The sequence below is a fragment of the Mchenga conophoros genome, linkage group LG20 (assembly GCF_057382185.1).
Source record: "Mchenga conophoros isolate Kocher_MC1m ecotype Shallow Benthic linkage group LG20, M_conophoros_male_GT1.1, whole genome shotgun sequence".
Lineage (NCBI taxonomy): Eukaryota > Metazoa > Chordata > Actinopteri > Cichliformes > Cichlidae > Mchenga > Mchenga conophoros.
The window spans coordinates 36,639,953-36,661,957 of NC_140545.1; the positions used below are offsets into that span (position 1 = coordinate 36,639,953).

Here is a 22,005-nt window from a genome sequence, read left to right on the forward strand (position 1 = left end):
TAGACTGTGGAGGGTCTGTAGGCTGTGGAGGGTCTTTGGGCTGTGGAGGGTCTTTGGGCTGTGGAGGGTCTGTAGGCTGTGGGAGGGTCTGTAGACTGTGGAGGGTCTGTAGGCTGTGGAGGGTCTGTGGGCTGTGGGAGGGTCTGTAGACTGTGGGGGTCTGTGGGCTGTGGAGGGTCTGTCGACTGTGGGAGGGTCTGTGGGCTGTGGGAGGGTCTGTAGACTGTGGGAGGGTCTGTGGGCTGTGGGAGAGTCTGTAGACTGTGGGAGGGTCTGTGGGCTGTGGAGGATCTGTGGGCTGTGGGAGAGTCTGTGGGCTGTGGAGGGTCTGTGGGCTGTGGGAGAGTCTGTGGGCTGTGGAGGGTCTGTGTGTGACAGGTGTGGATGTCTGGGACGTCTTCACACCGCTGTCATAGATCATGTCGGATCCACAGCAGCTTGCTGCTAAACTCCAGAGGATGTGATGCAAAGAGACTTTCTAATTATTAAACGGCGCTCGAGGCGGATAACGAGACGCTTCACGTCGAGGGCTAAAATGTTCCACACGCAGAAGCACAAAGGCGTTTCTGCTTTACCCTCCATGATGTCGCCTCAGTCAGCGGCCGTTTCTTCACATTCTGCGATGCTCCATCCTTGAGCCTCGGTATGAGCAACACAGTAAAACCCGCGTGGGGTTTCGAGCCCTGTGTTTGTCCCTGCTCCACGTCCTGTGGTGGAAAACAGGACGTTTTGCACGCCATAAATCCACAAAAGCGCACGCTGGCGGTGGCGCGCATTTCCAGGTCAGCTGATGCAGCATTGTCCTCCCCCTGCTCCTCCTCCATGCACCTCCCGTGGATTCAGACTCAAACAGTACCAGACTGTCAAACTCGTGGTTCACCTGTGCGCTCCTCTCAGAGGTGTGTGTTAATGATGCGAGGAGACATTTGTCCCTCGGCCTAACGCTTGGCGCTGATATGCATCACAGCGGCTTCACCGCGCGGGGGGGGGGGGGTGATGGAGGAGAAGCAAGGGGAGGTGGAAGTCCTTGAGTTCCTTGAGGAACAAACCCCGCTGAGCCTGAAGGTGCAGGCTTCACAGCGGCGTTTAGTGACTATAGCTCGACCCTCGTCTTCCTCATCTTCTTCCCATCCTGTCTGACCTCTAACCTGTTTCCTCCGCAGAGGGTGCAGGTGTACTGCTGCCAGGTCAAAGTTCAGTCACAGCTGCCTTATTTTCAGAACATACAGTCAAATAGGCTCTTTTACATCCTTCAAAATAAGATAAGAGACACTTTATTCGTCCGCATAAAGAACGGCCGAGCTCGGAAACAGGGCTGTTCTCTGTGTACCTGCTCGTTAAGCTCGTTATGACAAAGTTGTCTTTAAGCTGGAGGAGCACAGGCAGCTTGTTTCAGACAGCTGCAGGATCAGGGAAAGAAGGGTTATTTTGAGCTGTGAGTCCTGCAAAGCTTCTCTGAATAGTCAAAAAGGAGCTTTAAGTGTCACAATAAAAGCATGTTAGAGTGTTTGAGATGGAAACGAGAACGATAAGAAGGTTGCTGGTTCAAAACCTGTCCTGGTTTCCTCCGGGGATTCCAGTTTCCTGTCGTCAGTGCAAGTCGGATGAAAATGCTGTGGGAACGTTTGGAAATGTGAGTTTAAGTATTTAGTGAAGAAAACGCTTCTGGGAATGTGTCTGTAGCTGTGGGTTGGACTCCTCCTGCTGTTGGCTGTAAGGAGCAAATACTGATGTATCTGAAACTGAACGCTCCACCAGGAACACTGGACTGTTTCCGTACACGAGTCTCAGCCGTTAAATCTTTGGGTCTTTCAAAGCAAACATCTCCACAGACGGCGGCACTGTCTCAGTGTTTACAGGGATCCAGAGAGGGGGAGGAGTTTCAGTGTGCTCAGGATTGGCACAACAGACGGATGAAGGAGGGGAAGATAGAGAGAGGGAGGACCACTCCCTGTTCAGCCAGTGTGGACAGAGAAGAGACCCGCTCACAGTATGGGGCTGGAGGGCTGGAGCAGGGATGAAGGGGTGTGGGGATGGTGGCCCGGCAGCTGAGGGGGATTTGTGAGGCAGCATCAGGAATTAGGCTGTCCTTCGTTTCCACACATGAATAGTCCTCACACACATAAACAAACAAACAGCGCCGGGCAGGCTTCCCCTCCCCTCCCCTCCCTGTTAGAGTGGTGCTGTGAGTCTAAATGCTGCGAGCTGATTGGTCAGTAAACTCCAACTTTGCTCCTTTCAGCTCCGCCTGGATAAGAAACGAAGTGATAAACAGTTTAAAGGACTCTCGCTCCTCCCCCTCCTGACCTCTCTGCTGCTGCACCTTCCTCCTTCACTCCCCCACCCCACCCTCCCTCTCCATGCAGCAGTTTGGGCTCCACCCCTCTGTCACCCCCAGCCCCCGCCCTGACCGACTGACACCACCTCCGCCGTCTCCACTCTCTCTGCCTCACAGTCCCTCCTCCTCCTCCTTTCCTGCTTCTCTCCATCCTTCAATTATCCGTAATTTTCCTCACTTTGCATCTTTTTCAGCTCGTTCAGACGCTCCGGCTCTTTCTCCTCCGCCGTCCTTTCGTCTCTAATTAAATCCCAAATTGGAGGAAAATGTAGGCTAATGTTTCAAATGTGGCTCCTTTGTGTGTCTGTGAATGCGCTGAGCGATGAAAGGCCGGCGGTGCATCCATCCCGCCTGCACAAAGCAGTTATTCCACAATCACTTATTTAGGATCCCGTCGGCCTGAGCGGGGAAGGATAAGCGGCAGCGGGGCACAGATTCGTTTCTGTGAGCCCGACGCAGAGCTGCACTCCATCCTGCAGACCGCAGCGAGTCATGATTGTCAGCCACAGCTCACAGGAATGCAGGCGGTCTGCTTCGGTCACATCTGTGTTCTCACATTTCTGCTCGTCTTCATCTTTGACCCAGCAAACATGGACATGTTGTGGCTGTTGGTGTATGGAGGCCTAAAACAGCAAAAATGACATTAAACATGTCCTTGCACCAAACTGACACTAGGTGCAGGTGTTTGCGACACGTTGTTTATCATCTCTTTGCATTTTATTCTTTTTATTGTCCTCAGAATTAATCATTTTTATATTTTCCTTTTATGTTTTATCGCATGTATTCCTGCGTCGTTCGAGGCAGTGTGAGACTGGCTGTTGATTTATTGATTTAACAGCTGATGTAATGCAGGTGGAAATTTAAAAAAAAGAAAATGAATGGGGGATTAATTAAAAGGAAATATAAACAAAATGAAACAAATCAGTTTATCTCTCACTTGAATGAATTATTAAATGCCAACATTATTAATTGTACTCTTGTTGAGATTATTGGCTTATTAAGTTTTTAATCTACATGTTGGCAGTTTCACACTCCGGCCTGTCAGATGTTTGTGAGCTCAGGCTGCGGACTGTTTAAAACACTGTTTGTGACACTTTCTTCTCCTCTGGGGTCTTTGTGATGTCATAAAGCCCCACCTACCTGCTCTTTAAGCTTGTGTAAACGTTAAGTTAAAAGGAGAGGAGCTCAGGCAGCTTGTTTCAGACAGAGGCTCCAGGATCAGATAAAGAAGGATTATTTTGAGCGGTGAGTCCAAGAGCAAAAAGAAGGAACGTATATGGTCTCGTATGAAGATGATGATGATGATGACGTAGGAGTATGAAGAGTCTGATGACTGCTCTGAGTTGATTCCAGCTTGTAGTTACCAGCTCCTCCCAGCTTCTCCCTGCGCTGCACCTGACCACACCTGTGTAAAGCTGATGGAGGCAGAGAGGTTTCATCACTGCAGCACTGAAACACTAAAGACAGCAGACTGACTCTGAGGGAGTCTCAAAGCCTGAGGTGGTTTTCTACATGGAGCAGGGATGCCACCTGCTGGACAAGTGATGAGTTTCTGCTCTGGAAAGTGTCTTAATGTGAGATCTGTTCTATCAGTGACTGATTTATAGCAGTAGCTGTGTGTGTGTGTGTGTGTGTGTGTGTGTGTGTGTGTGTGTGTGTGTGTGGGTCAAACACACTGCACTGTGATGCTGCACAGATCTGTGATTGATTCGTTGACATTTGGTTGGCCAATGAGTGATCAGTGTCACAGTTAGACCCGCCCCCACACTCACATTCAGTTTAATGAAACGATGCAGCACGTCGCCACAAACCAGCAGGTCACATGACACACGTGTTTGCTACTGTGTGTGGGGCGGGGTCAGGTTGGAGCCTCTGGTGGACGTTAGAGGAACTGCAGCTTTTATGGGAACGTCGCTCTTCCTGTGAGAGGTGGCGTCTCTGTGTGAACCAAACTCGTGAAAGTCATCAGTGAACGCTGTCAGTCTGACCTTTAACCCTCCCGTGTCTCTTCTTTCAGATGATTCGTCCTCAGAGAGCGGCAGTGGAAACGGCCTGCCCGCCCTGACCCCTCCCTCCTCTGCTGTGACAGATGGCGCCGTAGTCAGGGAAACTGAGGTTGTGAATGGAAACGGTGGCCCCGCCCCTCTCGACTTCAGCAGGCCCACTTCCTCTTCCTCATCCTCTGAGGACCAGCAGCCGATCAACCTGAGTGACCCGCCTCCTCAGCGCCTGCCTCTGCCCACCTCACACCTGCCCATCACTGTCTCAGCGGCGGCCGCGGCGCTGCTCGGCGCGCTCCATCCCAGCGCGCCCGAGGAGCTCCGCAGGAAGTACCCGCTGGCTGCCAAACCTCCTCTAGCTCCACATCCCGCCCTGCCGCTGCCCCTGCCGCACACACACGCTCCTCACAATGCACACGCCCCCAACACGCAGTCACACACACACGCGACCGAGCTGCGACTGGACCGCGACGGCAGGGAATATGGCGGCAAGGTGAGACACAAGCCTCCTGTACCTCTGTAGCTCTATTTAATTCCGGCGTTTTCCCGATCGTGGAACGCTCCATCAGGAAGATGGAGACGTTCTGTGTCGTCGTGCTTCTGCACGCTACGACTTCAAAAACTTGTTCTTTTAGCGTCTCTTTTATTGAGAAAGCATAACAGTCGTTTCTACATTTTACTTTTGCTTTCACATTTTTAAAAAGAACTTGGGTAAAGGGGTAGCAGGGCAGGCAGGTTAGCATCATATTATTGAAATGGGAAACTCAGAGCATCAACATAAAAGAAATCATGGTTCATAAAAAATCACACCTCACAGGCTTAACATATTCTGTCCGTTTAGGCCACAGGTGTTGAACTCCAGGCCTCGAGGGCCTGCAGGTTTAGATGTGTCCTCGATCCAACACAGCTGATTTAAACGGCTAAATCACCTCCTCAGCATATTCTGAAGTTGTCCAGAGGCCTGGGAATGAACTAAGCATTTGATTCAGGTGTGCTGACCCAGGGTGAGATCTAAAACCTGCAGGACGCCGGCCCTCGAGGCCTGGAGTTGGACACCCCTGATTTAGACCATGGCTGTATCCCAATTCAGGGTCTGCAACCTTAAAGTACGCAGCCTCAACGATCCTCAAGGGCCGCGTACTCAAAGACCGCTAAGGCCGGAAGTGCGAGGCTTGTGAAATGGGACGGTCTAGCCTCCGTTGTGCTGACCAGGTTGCCTAGCAACCATGATACTAACCACTGGAAACGTGTCATACAGCTGTGTTTGACAGAAATGAAGGAGAAAATCTTTTGTTCGTGTGTTTCTTTCTACATGAGCTTTGATCATTCTCTGTAGGATTAAGCTCAGCTATTGAACGGCGTATATTTAAAGGCTTTAAAACCAAGTTAGTACAAACGTCACTAATGTCACATGACTTTGTGTGGCCAACAGGAATGTTTAATGTTCTTCGTTATTAAACATTTGCACATAAATAAGCGACATAATATTCAGTACTTAATTAAAGTTTACTCTTCGGCCGCCCCTTATCGTTTTTTTTTTCGGCAAAATTATCCACACCCATCGCCGCGCTATGCATTCTGGGATATATTGGGCCATGAAGTCTACACCGCCACGTCCTTAAAATTCAGGGAAATGAAGGACGCATTTGAGGGCCGCATTTCGAGCAGCCTTTGAATTGGGACAGCCTTCGTCGCGTCGCTGTGACGTAATCGGCCTTAAAATGCGGCCTTTAAGGCTGCAGACCCTGGATTGGGATACAGCCCATGTTCTGTAGACAGTATCCCTCTGAAGTTTAAGAGAAAATGACAGTTTTCCCATGGTATAGATCTCTTGTACAGAATGTGGTTCAGGCTTAAGCCATCTCCTCGTAACAGGCTTTTTACTCGCAGCCATACAAAAGTCTTCTATGATTAGATTAATTTATCCACTGGTGTGTTACACAAAAATATGGTTTCAAAGGTTAAAGGAAGAACAAATGACAACACATTTTGTAGATGTTCGTGGATTAGTGCTGGTGACTAACTTTGCAATCCCAAAAGATTTGGAAACGGTTAGCTCCATCTCGCCCACATCTCCAACAAGTGTCACAGTTCCCCGATATCTTTGCTGAGCAGGGCTGATGAAAACTCTCGTAATGATTTTACAGCAGAACTCACGGCAAACACTGGACCCGGTGGTAGCCCACTGTGTCATGCAACACTCCTCTGTAATCGACAGGTTACCTTCTTTTCCCCACATTGCTTTCATATACAGAGAGCTGTGGTTTTTACACCGCAGGATGCTCTTATATCGTTTGGAAATCATTTTGCTTTGCGCTCCAGATTTGGTTAATGATAAAAATGTTTCTACAAACTGTAATTCGTTTAGGTTCACTTTTAAGTTTTGATTAAAATAATTTCTGGCCTGTAGAAATCTAAAGAAGTCGTCTGAGCCTAAATCATGTTTGCTCCTTTCAAAGCTTTGAAATGCCTCCTTGTGGACGAATGAATAATAATTAGTTATACCTTTTCAAATCCAGTTCTTGAATCTATTATCGTACTGATTCGGGGAAAATCTGAATCACATGCTCACCATCAAACCTTAGAGGCATTTTCCAAACTGCAAATTCTGATGACTTCTTTCAGAGCAGATGTGATTATTTGTAGTATGGGTTCATCTGCCATGTCTGTTTTGTTCTGTAACTTTATGTCCGATATTAAAGCTGTAACTGGTTTTCCTTCAACATCTTTCCATCCGGCGGAGTAATCTGGACAGCAGAGACATATCAGTGGTCTTAGCTGAGCTGTGCAGTAATATTCTCGTAGACAAGGAAGCCCACGACCTCCCTTTTCTTTCTTTGATTGCAGCGTTTATACTCGAGCTTTTTTCCCGTTCCAGATGTGTTTTGACAATATTCTGTCCCACGCCACAAACTGTTTTTGTGGCAGTCGGTAAAGACTGAAACAAATACAGGGAAGAATATTTAATCTGGTTGGTATTCCATCTTTGTCTGATTGTATGGATTCGTTTAGCGGGGCATAGTTGGCATTGAACATTTTGGTGACGTCACGACGCATTACCACCCATAGTAGCGATTCTTAATTTTGACTGGTGGTTCATAGTTTAAAGTTAATACCTGCATTTTGTTTACATTAACCTTGTATCCCGAAAAATGAAATACTTTTGTGTATTTTAGGTTTTTTCCCCAGAGTCTCCTTAGAAACTGTACCCTGATAGCAAAGCTGTGCTGGCTGCCTGTCTGCTGTTTACCTCAGCTGTAACTGTCGAGTGAGGAGCCTCCTGTGTACTTGCGAGGAACCCTTATTCATGTCAGGGGGCGGGGCTGCAGTGAGGAGGAGGAGGTTTTGTTAAGATGGCAGTGGCGTTGCCTCTTTCCAGAGGGCCTTTAAACTCAGCTTATCATGTGTCTGACACCAAATATATGAAGATTTCTGAGAAGAGTCCTCAGTGATGCATGAAGCTGAGCATCAGGAGTCCAAACCAGATTAGCAGCAGATTAATGGCTAACATCCAGCTGTGCTGACCATCTCGGACCTTCTCTGGGCTGAAGTTTGAGGCATCTTCTTCCTGTCATGTGACGGTGTTTGTCTTCGCTCATCAAAGACACATGCTGATGTAAGCTGACCACAGCCCCGAAGCTTGGCTGTCTTCATCAAACGTCACTACAGTTCAGGTTGTGCCGTTCAGAGCTTAGCTTGGTGCAGTGTCTAACCAGACCTTGTAAATCCTCTTCTTCATGGACATTAATGTTTGTTGTAGAAGAGCCGCACTGATCAGTTTGTGGGAGGTGAAAGATTCGGTTTGTAGCTCTCAGTGGAGCCTCAGAGCTTTGAGGACTGAAGCTTGGAGCTGAAAGGCTGTTGGGAAGCCGGCAGGATTTCTTAGGTTGTTGGAAAGGTTTCACCTCTCCTTCAGAAGGTCTCTAAACCTAAAGAAGACATCCAGTTATCTTCAGCTTGTTGACATCACACATCAACAAGAAGGAAACGTCTCACCTGGCCAGCTCCAAGGACACCTGTGATTGGATGGATCAGATTGTGTAAACAGCTCTGAGGTTGAGAGGAGCCTGACTCTGAGATCTGCCTGGAAGCTGTTTTCAAACAGTTAAAGGAAACAGAGAAATGATATGGAAGAGAGAAACAGTCCATGAACACATCTCCTCCTCGCTTTTGTCTGCAAACACGTTGCTTTGTTGGAGGAGATGTTCACACAGCCGCAGGAGATCGCACTTCTTCCTTCCTCGTCTCGCTGCCTTTCTGCGGCGCTGAATAGCACAGACTCACAACAATGTGCGCTGGCCTTGGAGGGAAAGTGTTACTGCAGACAGGCTGCAAACACAGACTCACACGAAGCTCCGTCTCACGCAGAGAGCCAGAAACTCTCGACAGGTGTGTGTGTGTGTGTGTTTGTGCATGTTAGTGTGTGTGCGTGTGTGTGTTTGTGCATGTTAGTGTGTGTGTGTGTGTGTGTGTGTGTGCATGTTAGTGTGTGTGCGTGTGTGTGTTTGTGCATGTTAGTGTGTGTGTGTTTGTGCATGTTAGTGTGTGTGCGTGTGTGTGTTTGTGCATGTTTGTGTGTGTGTGTTTGTGCATGTTAGTGTGTGTGCGTGTGTGTGTTTGTGCATGTTAGTGTGTGTGTGTTTGTGCATGTTAGTGTGTGTGCGTGTGTGTGTGTGTTTGTGTTTGTGCATGTTAGTGTGTGCGTGTGTGTGTGTGTGTTTGTGCATGTTAGTGTGTGTGCGTGTGTGTGTTTGTGCATGTTTGTGTGTGTGTGTTTGTGCATGTTAGTGTGTGTGTGTTTGTGCATGTTAGTGTGTGTGCGTGTGTGTGTTTGTGCATGTTTGTGTGTGTGTGTTTGTGCATGTTAGTGTGTGTGCGTGTGTGTGTTTGTGCATGTTAGTGTGTGTGTGTTTGTGCATGTTAGTGTGTGTGCGTGTGTGTGTTTGTGCATGTTAGTGTGTGTGTGTTTGTGCATGTTAGTGTGTGTGCGTTTGTGTGTGTGTGTTTGTGCATGTTAGTGTGTGTGTGTTTGTGCATGTTAGTGTGTGTGCGTGTGTGTGTTTGTGCATGTTTGTGTGTGTGTGTTTGTGCATGTTAGTGTGTGTGCGTGTGTGTGTGTCTGTTTGTGTGTGCGTGTGTGTGTGTGTGTGTGTTTGTGCATGCTAGTGTGTGTGTGTGTGTGTGTGTCTGTTTGTGTTTGTGTGTGTGTGTGTGTGTGTGTGTGTGTGTGTGTGTGTGTGCACGCTGTTATGGAGTGCGGTCTAACACAGCTTGAGTGGGTTTCTTTCAGGAGTCACATGACTGCCTGGGCTCCATGCGTAGTTCAGGTTTCGTTAGCAGCGACGACCCGGTCGTCATGACGTCATCCGTAACGGAACCACAATTTGTTCTGTGGACTTCTTCCTGTTTCTGCCCGTCACAATAAAAGCATTCGTCTCACACAGTCAGCGGCTCAGACTCTCTGTGATGTCATAGATCTGATACGTCAGTCTGATGTTTCCATCTGAACTTTGCTCTGAGCACATACCTCAAAACTCTTGAAAACATTCTTTACTGGTTTCTGCACCATTTTACCGCCGAGCCTCTCAGTTTCACCTCCAGCTGCACACAGAGCTTCTCCCAGAAGTCTCACTGGTTTTCTTTCATGTGTTTCCTGGTTTTTTGATGGCAGCCTGTCCTGTATTTGTGTTTTTAAAGGCGGTGTTCCTCGTGCTGTGAGAGGGAACCAGTATTTGACTTGGTTCTCTTGAAAGTGTTCAAGTATTAGTAAGGTGATCCTGCCTGGACTGTTCTCCAGCTGATAATTACTCGTCATGATGATGTCTGAGTGTCTGCAGCAGTGAACGAAATCTTTATATTTAAGCACCTTTTCATTGGCGAGCCGTCAGACGCTAACAAGACTCTTAATTAGTGTTTTATTAAGGACGAGTCCGTCGGAACAGCCGAGCCACTTACAGCCCTGAAACGTGTAAAACAGAGAGCCGCTCGTAACCGTGCGTGTGTGCGTGTGTGTGCGTGTGTGTGTGCGTGTGTGTGTGTGTTCAGTCCCCACAGTACAGTTCAGGCGGCAGCTACGACAGCATGAAAATGGACTTGAGCGCCGAAGACTTGACCGTGGGGCGTCATGGCAGCCAGGGCGCTCCCGATGATGATGACGATGACCACGACGACCATGACGACAACGACAAGATGAACGACACGGAGGGCGTCGACCCCGAGAGATTAAAAGCCTTTAATGTAAGTGAGAGACGGCGCTTTGAATGACGTCCATCAACAAACCTTATGCTGATAAACAGAAATGTCGGACAGCTGTTCGAGGCATCGATCCAAAGCACGGCACATCTGAACCTTCATCCACTTTTATTATTACAATCAACCGAATGATCAAAGCTAGCGTTAGCTGTGCTTCCAGACACTGCAGACAGGTGTTCACACGCTCTGCCCAGCAGAGACGAACAGCCAACGACCGTTTGCTTAGAGCGAAGAACAGAAAAGGAGCAGAGGATGCTGATCAGTGCTGATCACATCTGTGCATTGAAAATGCTCCAAAAGGCTCCAACAACACAAGCATGGTGCAGAGGTCCAGTTCAGCCTAGCAGACAGTCAGTCAATAGGCCACACCCCCTACAGATGCAAACTTAAGACTTAAAACCATTTAAACAGGTGTTATGAGAACAGTCCAGCTGTTATCTTTGTCTTTGTTCAACTCCTCTCCAGTGTATGAACTGTGTCAATGCATGTAGGCATTACCTGCTGTGTGTGTGCACTCTCCTGCAGATGTTTGTGCGTCTGTTTGTGGACGAGAACTTGGATCGGATGGTGCCTATCTCCAAGCAGCCTAAGGAGAAGATCCAGGCCATCATCGAGTCCTGCAGCAGACAGTTCCCAGAGTTCCAGGAACGCGCCCGCAAGCGCATCCGCACCTACCTCAAATCCTGCCGTCGCATGAAGAAGAACGGCATGGAGGTACTGCAACATGCATGCTGCTCTTCTTCTTTGCTTATTTCTTTAATCTGCTCCACCCTGGAGGTCCCTGCAGGGGGCGTCTGCGAGACGAGGGGACCGGTTCTCAAAGGTTAGCTGGGATGGTTGAACTTCTGTAGAGTCGCATTTAAAGTGAAGGTCTCAGATGGACTGAAGCGGTTTGTTCACTGTGACCTAAACACAAGGTCAGAAGGACGGGGGCTAAAGAGGACACGAGCTCAGGATAATATACCAAAGGAACAGGTACAGGTGCCTGCAGTGGAACATGTGACAAAGACACTCGGAGCTCGTGTCCCACGCAGTCACAGCGCGTCTCTGTCACGGTGCTCACGTCTGCGTCCACAGAGGGCAAAGGTCAGAGCCAGGAGCTTTCACAGGTGATCATCACAGCTGAGTCTGAGCTCTGAAGGTCAATGTCATAAATGTAGTCTGACAAACTGACCAATCACGGCACAGTCTCTGCTGCCCCTGGTGGTGGAGACACACATGCTTGGATAGCTGATGTTATTCTTCATCATCTAAGCTTTCTTGTCCTTCATCTCCTGCTGTTTCATCTTCTTCTTATTCTGGTTCTTCCTCCTCATCCTCTTTTTCTTCTTTTTTTTCCTCTTCTCCTCACAGATCATCAGTTTACCTTCATCTTCCTCTCCCACCTGTAAACCTCTTATTTTCCATCTTCAGGCTCTTCCTCCCTGTGGTGCCCTCATTCTTCATCTCCACCTCCTCTTCCTCAGTGTGTTTTCCTCCTCGCTGTGAGCTGAAGCGGTTTGACTACCTTCTCCTGGACGTTTCCTTCCACTCTCACGATCACTCCTCATGTTCTCCTGCTGATCGCTTTTTTAGCTCGTTGGTTAATTGTTCTGTTTTTTTCTGCTGTGGATGATTTTCCTTGATGTTAGTGATGTGAACGTGATGATGAAGAACCCGAAGACTCTGACCCTGAGCTTCTGTTGTTTTCAGACCCGCCCCACTCCACCTCACCTCACCTCGGCCATGGCTGAGAACATCCTGGCTGCTGCCTGCGAGAGCGAATCACGCAACGCTGCCAAGAGGATGCGCCTCGAAGCCTACCACGTGAGTTCCTGCGGTGCTTCCACAGTTGTGTCCGACACAGAGCTGCTTTACTGACGGCTTCCAGCGAGAGGCGCTCTCTCCTTTCTGATCAGAAAACCCCGAAGGAACATCAGGGCTTCAGTGCTGGTGTCAAACATGAGGCCCGCGGGCCAGAGTCAGCCCGACAAAGATCCCGATCCAGCTCACTGTGGAAAATGTGAAGCAGTGCATACATACAGCTGATAGAGACCATTCACACCACAGCAACCGACGAGCAATTTAAGGTTCCTGTTTTTCAAAAAGTAAGGAATATTATCTGTGACACAAACCCGACTGATGACCACAGAACAGCAGCGCTGACACGTTTCTGTCATTTACAGCAGCAGCGTCTCCTCATCATGCAGACACACACATGCTGTGGCCCCTGCACAGCCCTGACTCACAGCCATGTTTCAGGGACGAAATGTGCAGGACAGGGGCGAGGACAGTGTGGAGGACAGGAGCGAGGACAGGGGCGAGGACGGTGTGGAGGACAGGGGCGAGGACAGGGGCGAGGACGGTGTGGAGGACAGGGGCGAGGACAGGGGCAAGGACAGTGTGGAGGACAGGGGCGAGGACAGTGTCGAGGACAGTGTGGAGGACAGGAGCGAGGACAGGGGCGAGGACGGTGTGGAGGACAGTGTGGAGGACAGGAGCGAGGACAGGGGCGAGGACGGTGTGGAGGACAGGGGCGAGGACAGGGGCAAGGACAGGGGCGAGGACAGTGTGGAGGACAGTGTCGAGGACAGTGTGGAGGACAGGGGCGAGGACAGTGTCGAGGACAGTGTGGAGGACAGGAGCGAGGACAGGGGCGAGGACGGTGTGGAGGACAGTGTGGAGGACAGGAGCGAGGACAGGGGCGAGGACGGTGTGGAGGACAGGGGCGAGGACAGGGGCAAGGACAGGGGCGAGGACAGTGTGGAGGACAGTGTCGAGGACAGTGTGGAGGACAGGGGCGAGGACAGTGTCGAGGACAGTGTGGAGGACAGTGTCGAGGACAGTGTGGAGGACAGGAGCGAGGACAGGGGCGAGGACGGTGTGGAGGACAGGAGCGAGGACAGGGGCGAGGACGGTGTGGAGGACAGGGGCGAGGACAGGGGCGAGGACGGTGTGGAGGACAGGGGCGAGGACAGGGGCGAGGACGGTGTCAAGGATGGGCGAGGACAGTGTGGAGGACAGTGTGGAGGACAGTGTGGAGGACAGGGGCGAGGACAGTGTGGAGGACAGGGTCAAGGCGAGGACAGGGGCGAGGACAGTGTGGAGGACAGTGTGGAGGACAGGGTCAAGGCGAGGACAGTGTGGAGGACAGGGGCGAGGACAGTGTGGAGGACAGGAGCGAGGACAGGGGCGAGGACGGTGTCAAGGATGGGCGAGGACAGTGTCGAGGACAGTGTGGAGGACAGGGGCGAGGACAGTGTGGAGGACAGTGTGGAGGACAGGGGCGAGGACAGTGTGGAGGACAGGGGCGAGGACAGTGTGGAGGACAGGGGCGAGGATATGGCGTTATTTTTGTGCCTCTATTCTGAGAAAATTTGAGTTTAATTTGAGCGAACAAAATTCCTTACAGTGTTTGCTATTATCCGTATACACACACACTAACAGCCCCGCTCACCCGGTTGTTGGTGTTTGCTCTTGCATTATTATTAGTAGCGCTGTCAGCGTTAATCTCTGTTAGCGCAGATTCCCCGTGCGAGAGGCTGCATGGCGTCTACAGGTTAGCACGGTTAACTCGTTAGCGCCGTGCAGCCATACAACATTCAGAGCTGTAGTTGGACACGCCCACGGCAGGCGGTGCCCATGATCATGAATATGTTTCGAAGCTGCTGTGAGTGCAGTTTGCGTTTATCAACTTTCCAGTTTTGGAAGTTTTTCTTTAATTCCATGAGAGAAAAATCCCCTGTCAGCATCAGCATTCCTGCTTCCTGTCCCCATCGTGCTGTTTTTATTTTGAAAAGCTCCTGACTTCCTTGTCCTTCCTCAGGATGAGCAGATCACTCTGGATAAGCCGTCCGGGGTCGGAGGCGTTCTGAGGGAGCCGGCGTCCCTCGCTCACTCCGCCTACTCATTGGCCGCCTCAGCCTTCTCCTCCCAGGAGTCCCAGCTCTATATCAACGGCGCTGGCCTCAGCTACGGTTACCGTGGATACCCAGGCCTGAGCGCCACCATGCAACACCCTGTTTCCTTGACAACCGGTGCTGCTGCTGCCGCTGCTGCTGTTGCTGGTCAGACCAATGGTAAGTGATGACACAAGCAGTCCGTCTTTTACTTACAGATTGTTGGGTGTGGTTTCATCATCAAAGGTCCAAAGTTGAAATGTTCGGGTCCTTCCTGTGGATGTTTTCTCGTGTCAGGAACATATTTTATGTAATATCACATTATTTCTAAGTAATGACATCATGATGTCGACCGTGTTCCTCTGCAGGCCCCACTGACCTCAGCATGAAGTCTCATTCCTCCACCAACGTCAGCAACTCCTCCTCTTCTGTTGCCGCCAACAGCCTCGGTGGGCGGGGCAGTGGTGGTGGAGGAGGGGGCGGGGCGTCGACCCAGCTCAGCCAGCCAGAGATCACGGCCGTGCGTCAGCTGATCGCTGGATACCGAGAGTCAGCCGCCTTCCTGCTGCGCTCAGCAGACGAGCTGGAAAACCTCATCCTGCAGCAGAACTGATCTCACACACACACACACACACACACACACACACTACCCCGTCACGTTTCCTGCGCCCTCGCCGGCCTCGCCTGGTTTTGAAACTGTGGCGACCGTTTGGAGGAAAACGGGAACCTGAGGCCGCAGCGAGGGCGGAGAATCCACCGAATCCTGCCTGAGAACAAAACCCGGAACGCCGCAGGAAGCTCGGCTCCTCTGCGGAGGCGCCTCACAATCACAGAGGAGGAGGAGCAAAGACTCTCTGGGGAGCTGTGGGGTCGATCTTCTTCTGGTTATAAAAACGACGTCGCGTTGAGGCTGTCTGTTTTCGGACGCTGTCCGTTTCTTTGTTGGGACGTTTTCTCTTTCGTGATTTTTCCGTTGGACTTTTTTAAAGTGAAAGAAGAAAAAGAACAGACTGTTCGTGTTCGCCTGTATATAAGCTCTCTGTGTCCTTCAGCACTTTCTCCTCACCTCTGACCTCACCCCGTCCTTGCCCTTGGCCCCGGGAGCCGCGCGCTCACTTATGCATCCGAGACGCCATTTTGACCGCCAGGAAATACCTCAGATCAGACCTGCCAATCAAACGCTCAGCTCCTGCAGGTGAAGCCGGGTTTCTCCGCCTCCTGATGTCGTCAGCGTTTCTTTCTTTTCTGAGGAGAGTCGTGCACGTGTGCGCAGGTTTACCTCCAGCTTCTATGAAACCTCAGCATCTGTCCCTCCTCCTCCTCCTCCTCCTCTTCTTCTTCTCTCTGTTTGGACCTACTCTCCGGCTCTTCTTCGTGGACCTAAACCTCCTCCTCTTCCTCAGGCTTGAGGATGAGGAGGACTGCTCCGTCTTACTGTGTGTGTCTGTTAAACTCTGAGATGGCCATTATTATTATTGTTGTTATTACTATGATTATAATGATGAACTTTCATGTTGCTGCTGCTATTTTAAAAACCGGACCTTCTGCCATAGACCTGAAACCTCAACACAGCCGGGCGGTAGCTCGCCGCAGTGCCCCGTGAAAACACGACCAACCGGCTCAGAGAGCGACGGTCCGATCCGGCGCTCCTCTCTGTCCCGCTGGCTGCTTGGTTGGCTGCTTTCTTTGTTTTGCTTCATAGGGCTCGATTCCTGTCGTGTTTTGTGACTTTCTAACTGTGAATCTTCTTCTTTTCGGACCCTCCCCTCAGTTTGGAGGGCACGGGGAGGGCTGTACAAACTTCTAGTCCCGTGTAGATTAATACTATCTGTTTGTTTACTAGTGTGTAACTTGTGATTAGTCTGAGAGGAAAGTGAGGCAGCAGATAAGTGGAGCGGGAGCTCCTCCCTCAGGTTCTCAGCCATGTTGGAATCACTCCTGATGTTCTGGTCCCTGCTTACGCTCTGCTGCTTGAAGAGTTTGACGTTTGTGGAAATAGGATTTGCTTTCAAGTTAGATGAAAATCTGACCTCATTGTTGTACCTGTCTGTAAATTTCAGCTGCACCTTCCAACCCTGGAGCTCTAGAAGCTGCAGTTCCTCTGATGTCCTCTGGAGGCTCCAGTGGTGGGTCGGCCTCATAGACTCCCATGTTAAAACTTTAGAGCAGAGGTTAACATGCTTATGGCTCAGCAGTAGCTTCTGGACCATATAGGATACAAGACAGTAGCCCTAAGCTAGCTTAGCTTTAAACACTAGAAGCTGGGGGAAGTGGCTAGCTTACTCATTAGCATGTTATGCCCTGTAAAAAGAAGCCATACTAAAAAAAAAAGAGAGAAAACATAACATGTTAGCTGGTGCTCTGTACAGGAATAAGCAGATTTTCTGACCTTTAAACAGAGCCAGGCTAGCTGTTTACCCCTGCCTGCAGTCTTTGAGCTAAGCTAAGCTAGCTGTCAGAACATCAAACGTCCCATCAGGATCTCTGCAAGGAAGCAAGTTATTTCCCCAAACTCAAACTCTTCCTTTAATTCTCGTTCTCATCACCGCTGAGTACTTTTGTCTTTTGATAGCATTGTTTAAAGATAATTATTTTTCATTATGTGAAATTTAGCTTCAAAGTGCATTTTGAACCTCAGCTCGTTGGGGCCTCGGGCTCGTTGGGGCCTCGGGCTCAGTAAGGCCTCGGGCTCGCTGTAATTTGCTCCCTTTTTGCACAGCGAGGAAAGCAACAGTCATCTGTGATGTGAAGGGGCGGAGCCCCTTTGTGTGAGTGTATGCATGTTTCCTCAGAGGGACCGCCCCCAACCCCCCACGCCCCGCTCTGCTGTGAAGCAAAGGGGGGGGCGTGGCATGACAGTTTTCTGTCATGCGGCTGATAATCACCACGTTCACTGGAAGGTTTGTGATGGCAGCTCAGACCTCACAGCCTCCACCCAAACATCCACACCTTCATGCTCATGTGCAGCGACAGAAGCGCCCGAGCTTTGGGAAAAGTTTCACACGGAAGTGACTGAATTTGATGAGGTTTTGTTTTTGGAAAGCTGTGATTAAAGATCAGCGAGAGGAAAACTGGAGAAAAATATGCAAAAAAAAAAAAAAGACAAGAAGAAGAGCAGGAGGGCACGACCTTTGACCCACCTTTCACCTCAAATCAACACCGATGTCCAATCAAACTTTATTCGTCCTCGTAAACAGAGTTTGGGTCCCGGCGTCCCGTCCTGCTCTTCCTCCATCTGATCCTCACTGTGCTCTCAGATGCTGCCTCTGCTTCCTGGCTTTCGGAGTCAGAGCGACCCAGCACCTCTGGGTCACCTGGACCGGTCCAGGTGTGCTGTGATGGGCTGAACCGCTCTCTGCTGTGGCGGCAGCGTCAGCAGACCCGGGACTTGGAGGTGTGGCGATCCCTCGGACCGCGGCGGGGTTTCACCTGCACTGCTGCCGTTCCAAAAGCCTCGAAGCTCCCAAATGTTTGTGAGAAATAAACGAGATCCTCCCGTTAGACAAACAGTTGTTTGTTTACTTTGAATGGCAGCGTGCGATTGGTTTCCTGCTGTCGGGGAGGATGTCCTGAAGTCTCCAAACACGTCCTTTGAAGCAGTCTTTCTCTGTGATCGCCTTCAGAATCGCCTGTACGGACTCTGAGGACTCCATAAAGTTCAGAGGAAACGCAGGAACAGTTCGATGCACTTCTGCTTTATGTTCCCGACTTCCTTTAACTTCCTGCTCACGCCAGGGTCGAATGTTCGAAGCCGTTCTGTTCATCCTCCTCGATACCTTCTGCTCCTTTGAAACGACCTCTGGCGACCTTGTTATTATTCGTCTTTTGTTGGATTTCTTAAGGAATAAGTTCATAAAACCTTTGAGATGGTCTGATGAAATCATCGCATCACTTCCTGTTTCTCAGAGAGGATGTTTCTGAATCACACACAACAAAAAGCAAATGACAATCTGCAGAAAGGTGGAATTTGCTCTCTGTTTGGTTTCCATTCCTGCTGTCGGCACAGCCGGACAGATCGGGAGAATGATCCCAGTGTTTTAGCCATACACCGCCGCCGCCGCTTCCTTCTCCGCTCGTTGTTAACGTCTCCACGGTCGAGTACATAGCAGATGCGTTTCTATCCAGTTTCTGTTTTTTAGTATGACGTGATTCTTCTTCTGATTTCTATATTTTGTAGTGTGATTAAAGTGGTCTTTTTATATTCCAGCAGTTTCTACCACACATTCCAAACGTGCACGTCAGCAGACGGGCCCCGGCCGGCGCCGCCGCGGATGCTGAGCTCATCTTAGCTGTCCTCCACAGCTGCTCTGTTTTTAAAGGTCGTGTTGAGACAGAGGTGGTCAGTGTGTCACAAAGATCACGGCGTCTCGTCGACCTCTCGGGCCTCAGAGACTCTGGAGGTGGAGTCGATCAGTTTACGTCACATTTAGCGCCTTCTGTCTTCATGTCCACCTGTTTTAACTCCTTAAAAGGAAAAACCATCAGTCGCAGCCTGCTGTGATGACGGTGAGTCAGCATGGAGAGCCCACCTGTGTCCACAGGTAACAGAAGCCTCCTGTCAGCCCCTCTGAAGGATGTTGAGGGGTCATCTTAAGGTTCAGGGTCAGGGTCTTCCTGCTGCTGTCACCTTTAGATCACTCAAAGGAGGTGCCAACCGCTCTTAGCACGGAGGAAGACGTGGCGAGGAGGAGGAGAGCTCGACCCACAGTCTGAGCGGTTTCCTCTGAACCGTCTGCCTCAGACGATCGGTCCTCAGGGACGAATTTAAAGGGGCGTGACCTCACGATGGGATCGTGCTCCCGGTCGTTCCTCATCCTCAGAAGCGAGGGTCAGCAGTCTGTGTAGAAGCAGGAACCACGACTCCAGCTGGTTCCTCTCAGTTTGTTTCCTTTTGGCTCAAAGACTCGAGTTTGATGAAGCGTGGAAACGCGCGCTTCACTCATTAAATCTGGCTGTCATGGCGGCAGGTTTCTAACAGATGCAGACATGAACATCAAAGTGCAGGATGTATTGTTTGTGTCTTGAATCACATGTTGCTGTGGAGGACGGCGTCTGTAGTCGCGATGCCAGTCAGGTCCCATCGAATCAGAATCTAAGCTCAAAACACGTCTTTAAGAAAAAAAGAAAGAAGGCAGACGGCGTTATGGAGCGTTTTTATTTTTCTATCTGTACGGCTTCTGTCAGAATATAAAGACGGCGTCCGGGCCGCTCGGTTTCCTGGTTTTCAGTTAGTGCTTTTCTCTTTCCTTCCCGTCTTTGGCTGACTTCTTTGTGCCGGACTCGTGACTGTCTCGACGTCCTCTGCCGGGCCTTCGTACCTTCAGTAATACCAATGTGAAACCTGTAACTCTCCTCATGGTTCGACTCAGTGGAAGTGTGATGTTTACATGTACAGATTTTTGCTATTTTTCTTTTCTGGTTCTGTCTGTTTTCATCTTCATGCCTCTCTTTTCCACTCCTGAGTTCCTCTCGCTCCTTCCTCACACAGGGAAATGGGGCTGAGACTAAATATGATTATCCACCTTTCACACTCTGCCCTTTCCCACTGTGGAGGCCTGAGAGTGCCAAAAGTACTAATGGCCTTAGCACCTTTAAATGCATCAACTAAGAAATTAATCTGAACTGTAATTCTCCTCTTTATTTCCTGTTTCATGTTGTAAATAAGGAAATAAAGTGCAAAATGAATGCATGAATAAATGAATGTAATTGGCACGCAGGTACCCGTGCAGCAGCCATGTTTGGACCTGACCTATTTACAGCTCAGGTAAATGATTTGCAGGCCGTTAGTTTTAATTTAAAGCCTGTTTTCAGTTCATCAGTGTTAGTTTTATGGGATTATGACATATGAGAACATTATTTATATATTTTTATTTTCATTATTTTTAGTAGTGCACAGTTTGGTCTAGTTTTTAGAAGACGGCGATTTCCTGCAGGAGAGGTGGTGAGCCTGGCCCAGATGTGGTCCAGATGTTGGCACAGTCACTGAAGCCGGGTCAAAGCCAGACGGGGTAAATCTGTACAAAGGTGAATATGGACAGAAATGTTTGGGTTGATGCATTTAATTTTCTGTTAAAGTGTTGGAGCTGTTCAGTCACTTTGGCAGTTTCAGTCCTCCGTAGGGTCTGGGGGATCGGGTACTTCCTGTTAGCATCATTAGCGTTGAGTTAAATCTGCCACGCTAACGTGCTCGGTGAAGAAAGTCGAGGCGTTCCCGGGCGGCCTTCTGGGTGTGGGAGGGAGGAGTTGTGCGATTGTTCGGCTCTGGAGGGGTGGGTTGCGGTTGACCCCCGACCTCTCGGCTGACTCCACGGCACACAGGATCCCAGCGGGGCCACGGTGACCCTCCGCGATCCGTGGGACACAATTCCTCAGTGAATGAAAAGCCATTTCGGGCCCCGGGCGTCGGGTCTTTAGTCTGTGAGTGTATTTAGCGAAACTTAAACTGCGGACGGCGAAACTCAACCTCAGGAACAGAAAAAAGGACATGACTTTTATAAAAGCAGCTGAAGGCCCATTTCCCTCTCTTTGATACCATATAAATTATATCAAATCAATTCTTTTTATATTTATTGTGTTTATTATTCTTCTATATAACAGTGGATACCTTTTGCAGTACCTGTGGCTGAATATTTTGATTCTTTAGAAAAGTGTTGATAATATATGTGAAAAAGAAAAGAAGAAATCTGGGTTCTTATTCTTTCTGTTGATGACTACATATCACTCTGGTCCATGACGAAGAAACCAATGATTATACAGACTGAGCTTTCTTTGTGTGATGTCACTGCTAAGGCTGAAATGTTTCTGGACTTTGTGACCGTTCAGTTTGTTTTTGGTTTGTTTCCTCCCGAGCTGTACATCACAAAGCTAAATATACTAATAAAAACTGTGTGCTATCTATCAGACGCCAGCTTTCACGCGCCCTTATTTCCTCCCATCATGAAGACTGACCCCTCACTGCACCGCATTTACGTCGGTGGCTGCGGATCGCATCCAGAGCCGTTTGCAGGTTCGTCTGGGGCCTCTGACAGAAATCCGCTCAGTCGGATGCAGCACACCGGACCGTGTCCGGGCTGAATAATCTGCAGCAGCGAGCGTTCGGATTAAAGTCACTTCCTGTTTGGTTTGGGAAGTTGCCGTAATTTGATCACATGACTTCATAGCACATTACACATCATAACACAGACTGTATATAAAAGATGCTTGGTTAGCACAGACTGTGTGGAAGCATCACACATACACAGAATAACATCCAATCACAATCCTGGAATCCTGGAGCTCCGCCTTCTTGGTCTGTTAGTACAGTGTTAGCCATGTTATCGGTCACATGATGTCATTAAACATTGAGTTTTTACTGCCTGTGTTCCTCAATAATTCGTTGTATGAATACGTGCGTTTGATTTTACATACTTCAGCTGCACTTCCATGTTTATTTGTACTGGAAGGTTTCAACAGACTCACTGCTGCCTCTGCTGGGCGTCAGAGGAACTGCAGGAATATAAATAAAATGGAGTTGTTAGAATTAGGCCACACTCACATC

The 22,005-nt window shown here is 49.5% G+C and overlaps 1 protein-coding gene across 4 annotated transcripts in view; it reads left to right on the top strand.

Annotated features, from left to right (window-relative positions):
* LOC146551363 (nucleolar protein 4-like) overlaps nt 1–21,370 on the top strand; it is a 112,500-nt gene extending 91,130 nt beyond the window's left edge. For all 4 annotated transcript variants that reach the window (XM_085260150.1, XM_085260153.1, XM_085260151.1 and 1 more), the window contains 6 exons: nt 4,356–4,831; nt 10,384–10,575; nt 11,116–11,304; nt 12,283–12,396; nt 14,396–14,648; nt 14,837–21,370. In XM_085260150.1, coding sequence (XP_085116276.1) covers nt 4,356–4,831; nt 10,384–10,575; nt 11,116–11,304; nt 12,283–12,396; nt 14,396–14,648; nt 14,837–15,081 — 1,469 coding nt within the window. In that variant the 3' untranslated portion in view covers nt 15,082–21,370. The remainder of the gene's footprint in view (nt 1–4,355; nt 4,832–10,383; nt 10,576–11,115; nt 11,305–12,282; nt 12,397–14,395; nt 14,649–14,836) is intronic.
* The last annotated feature ends 635 nt before the right edge of the window (nt 21,371–22,005 follow it).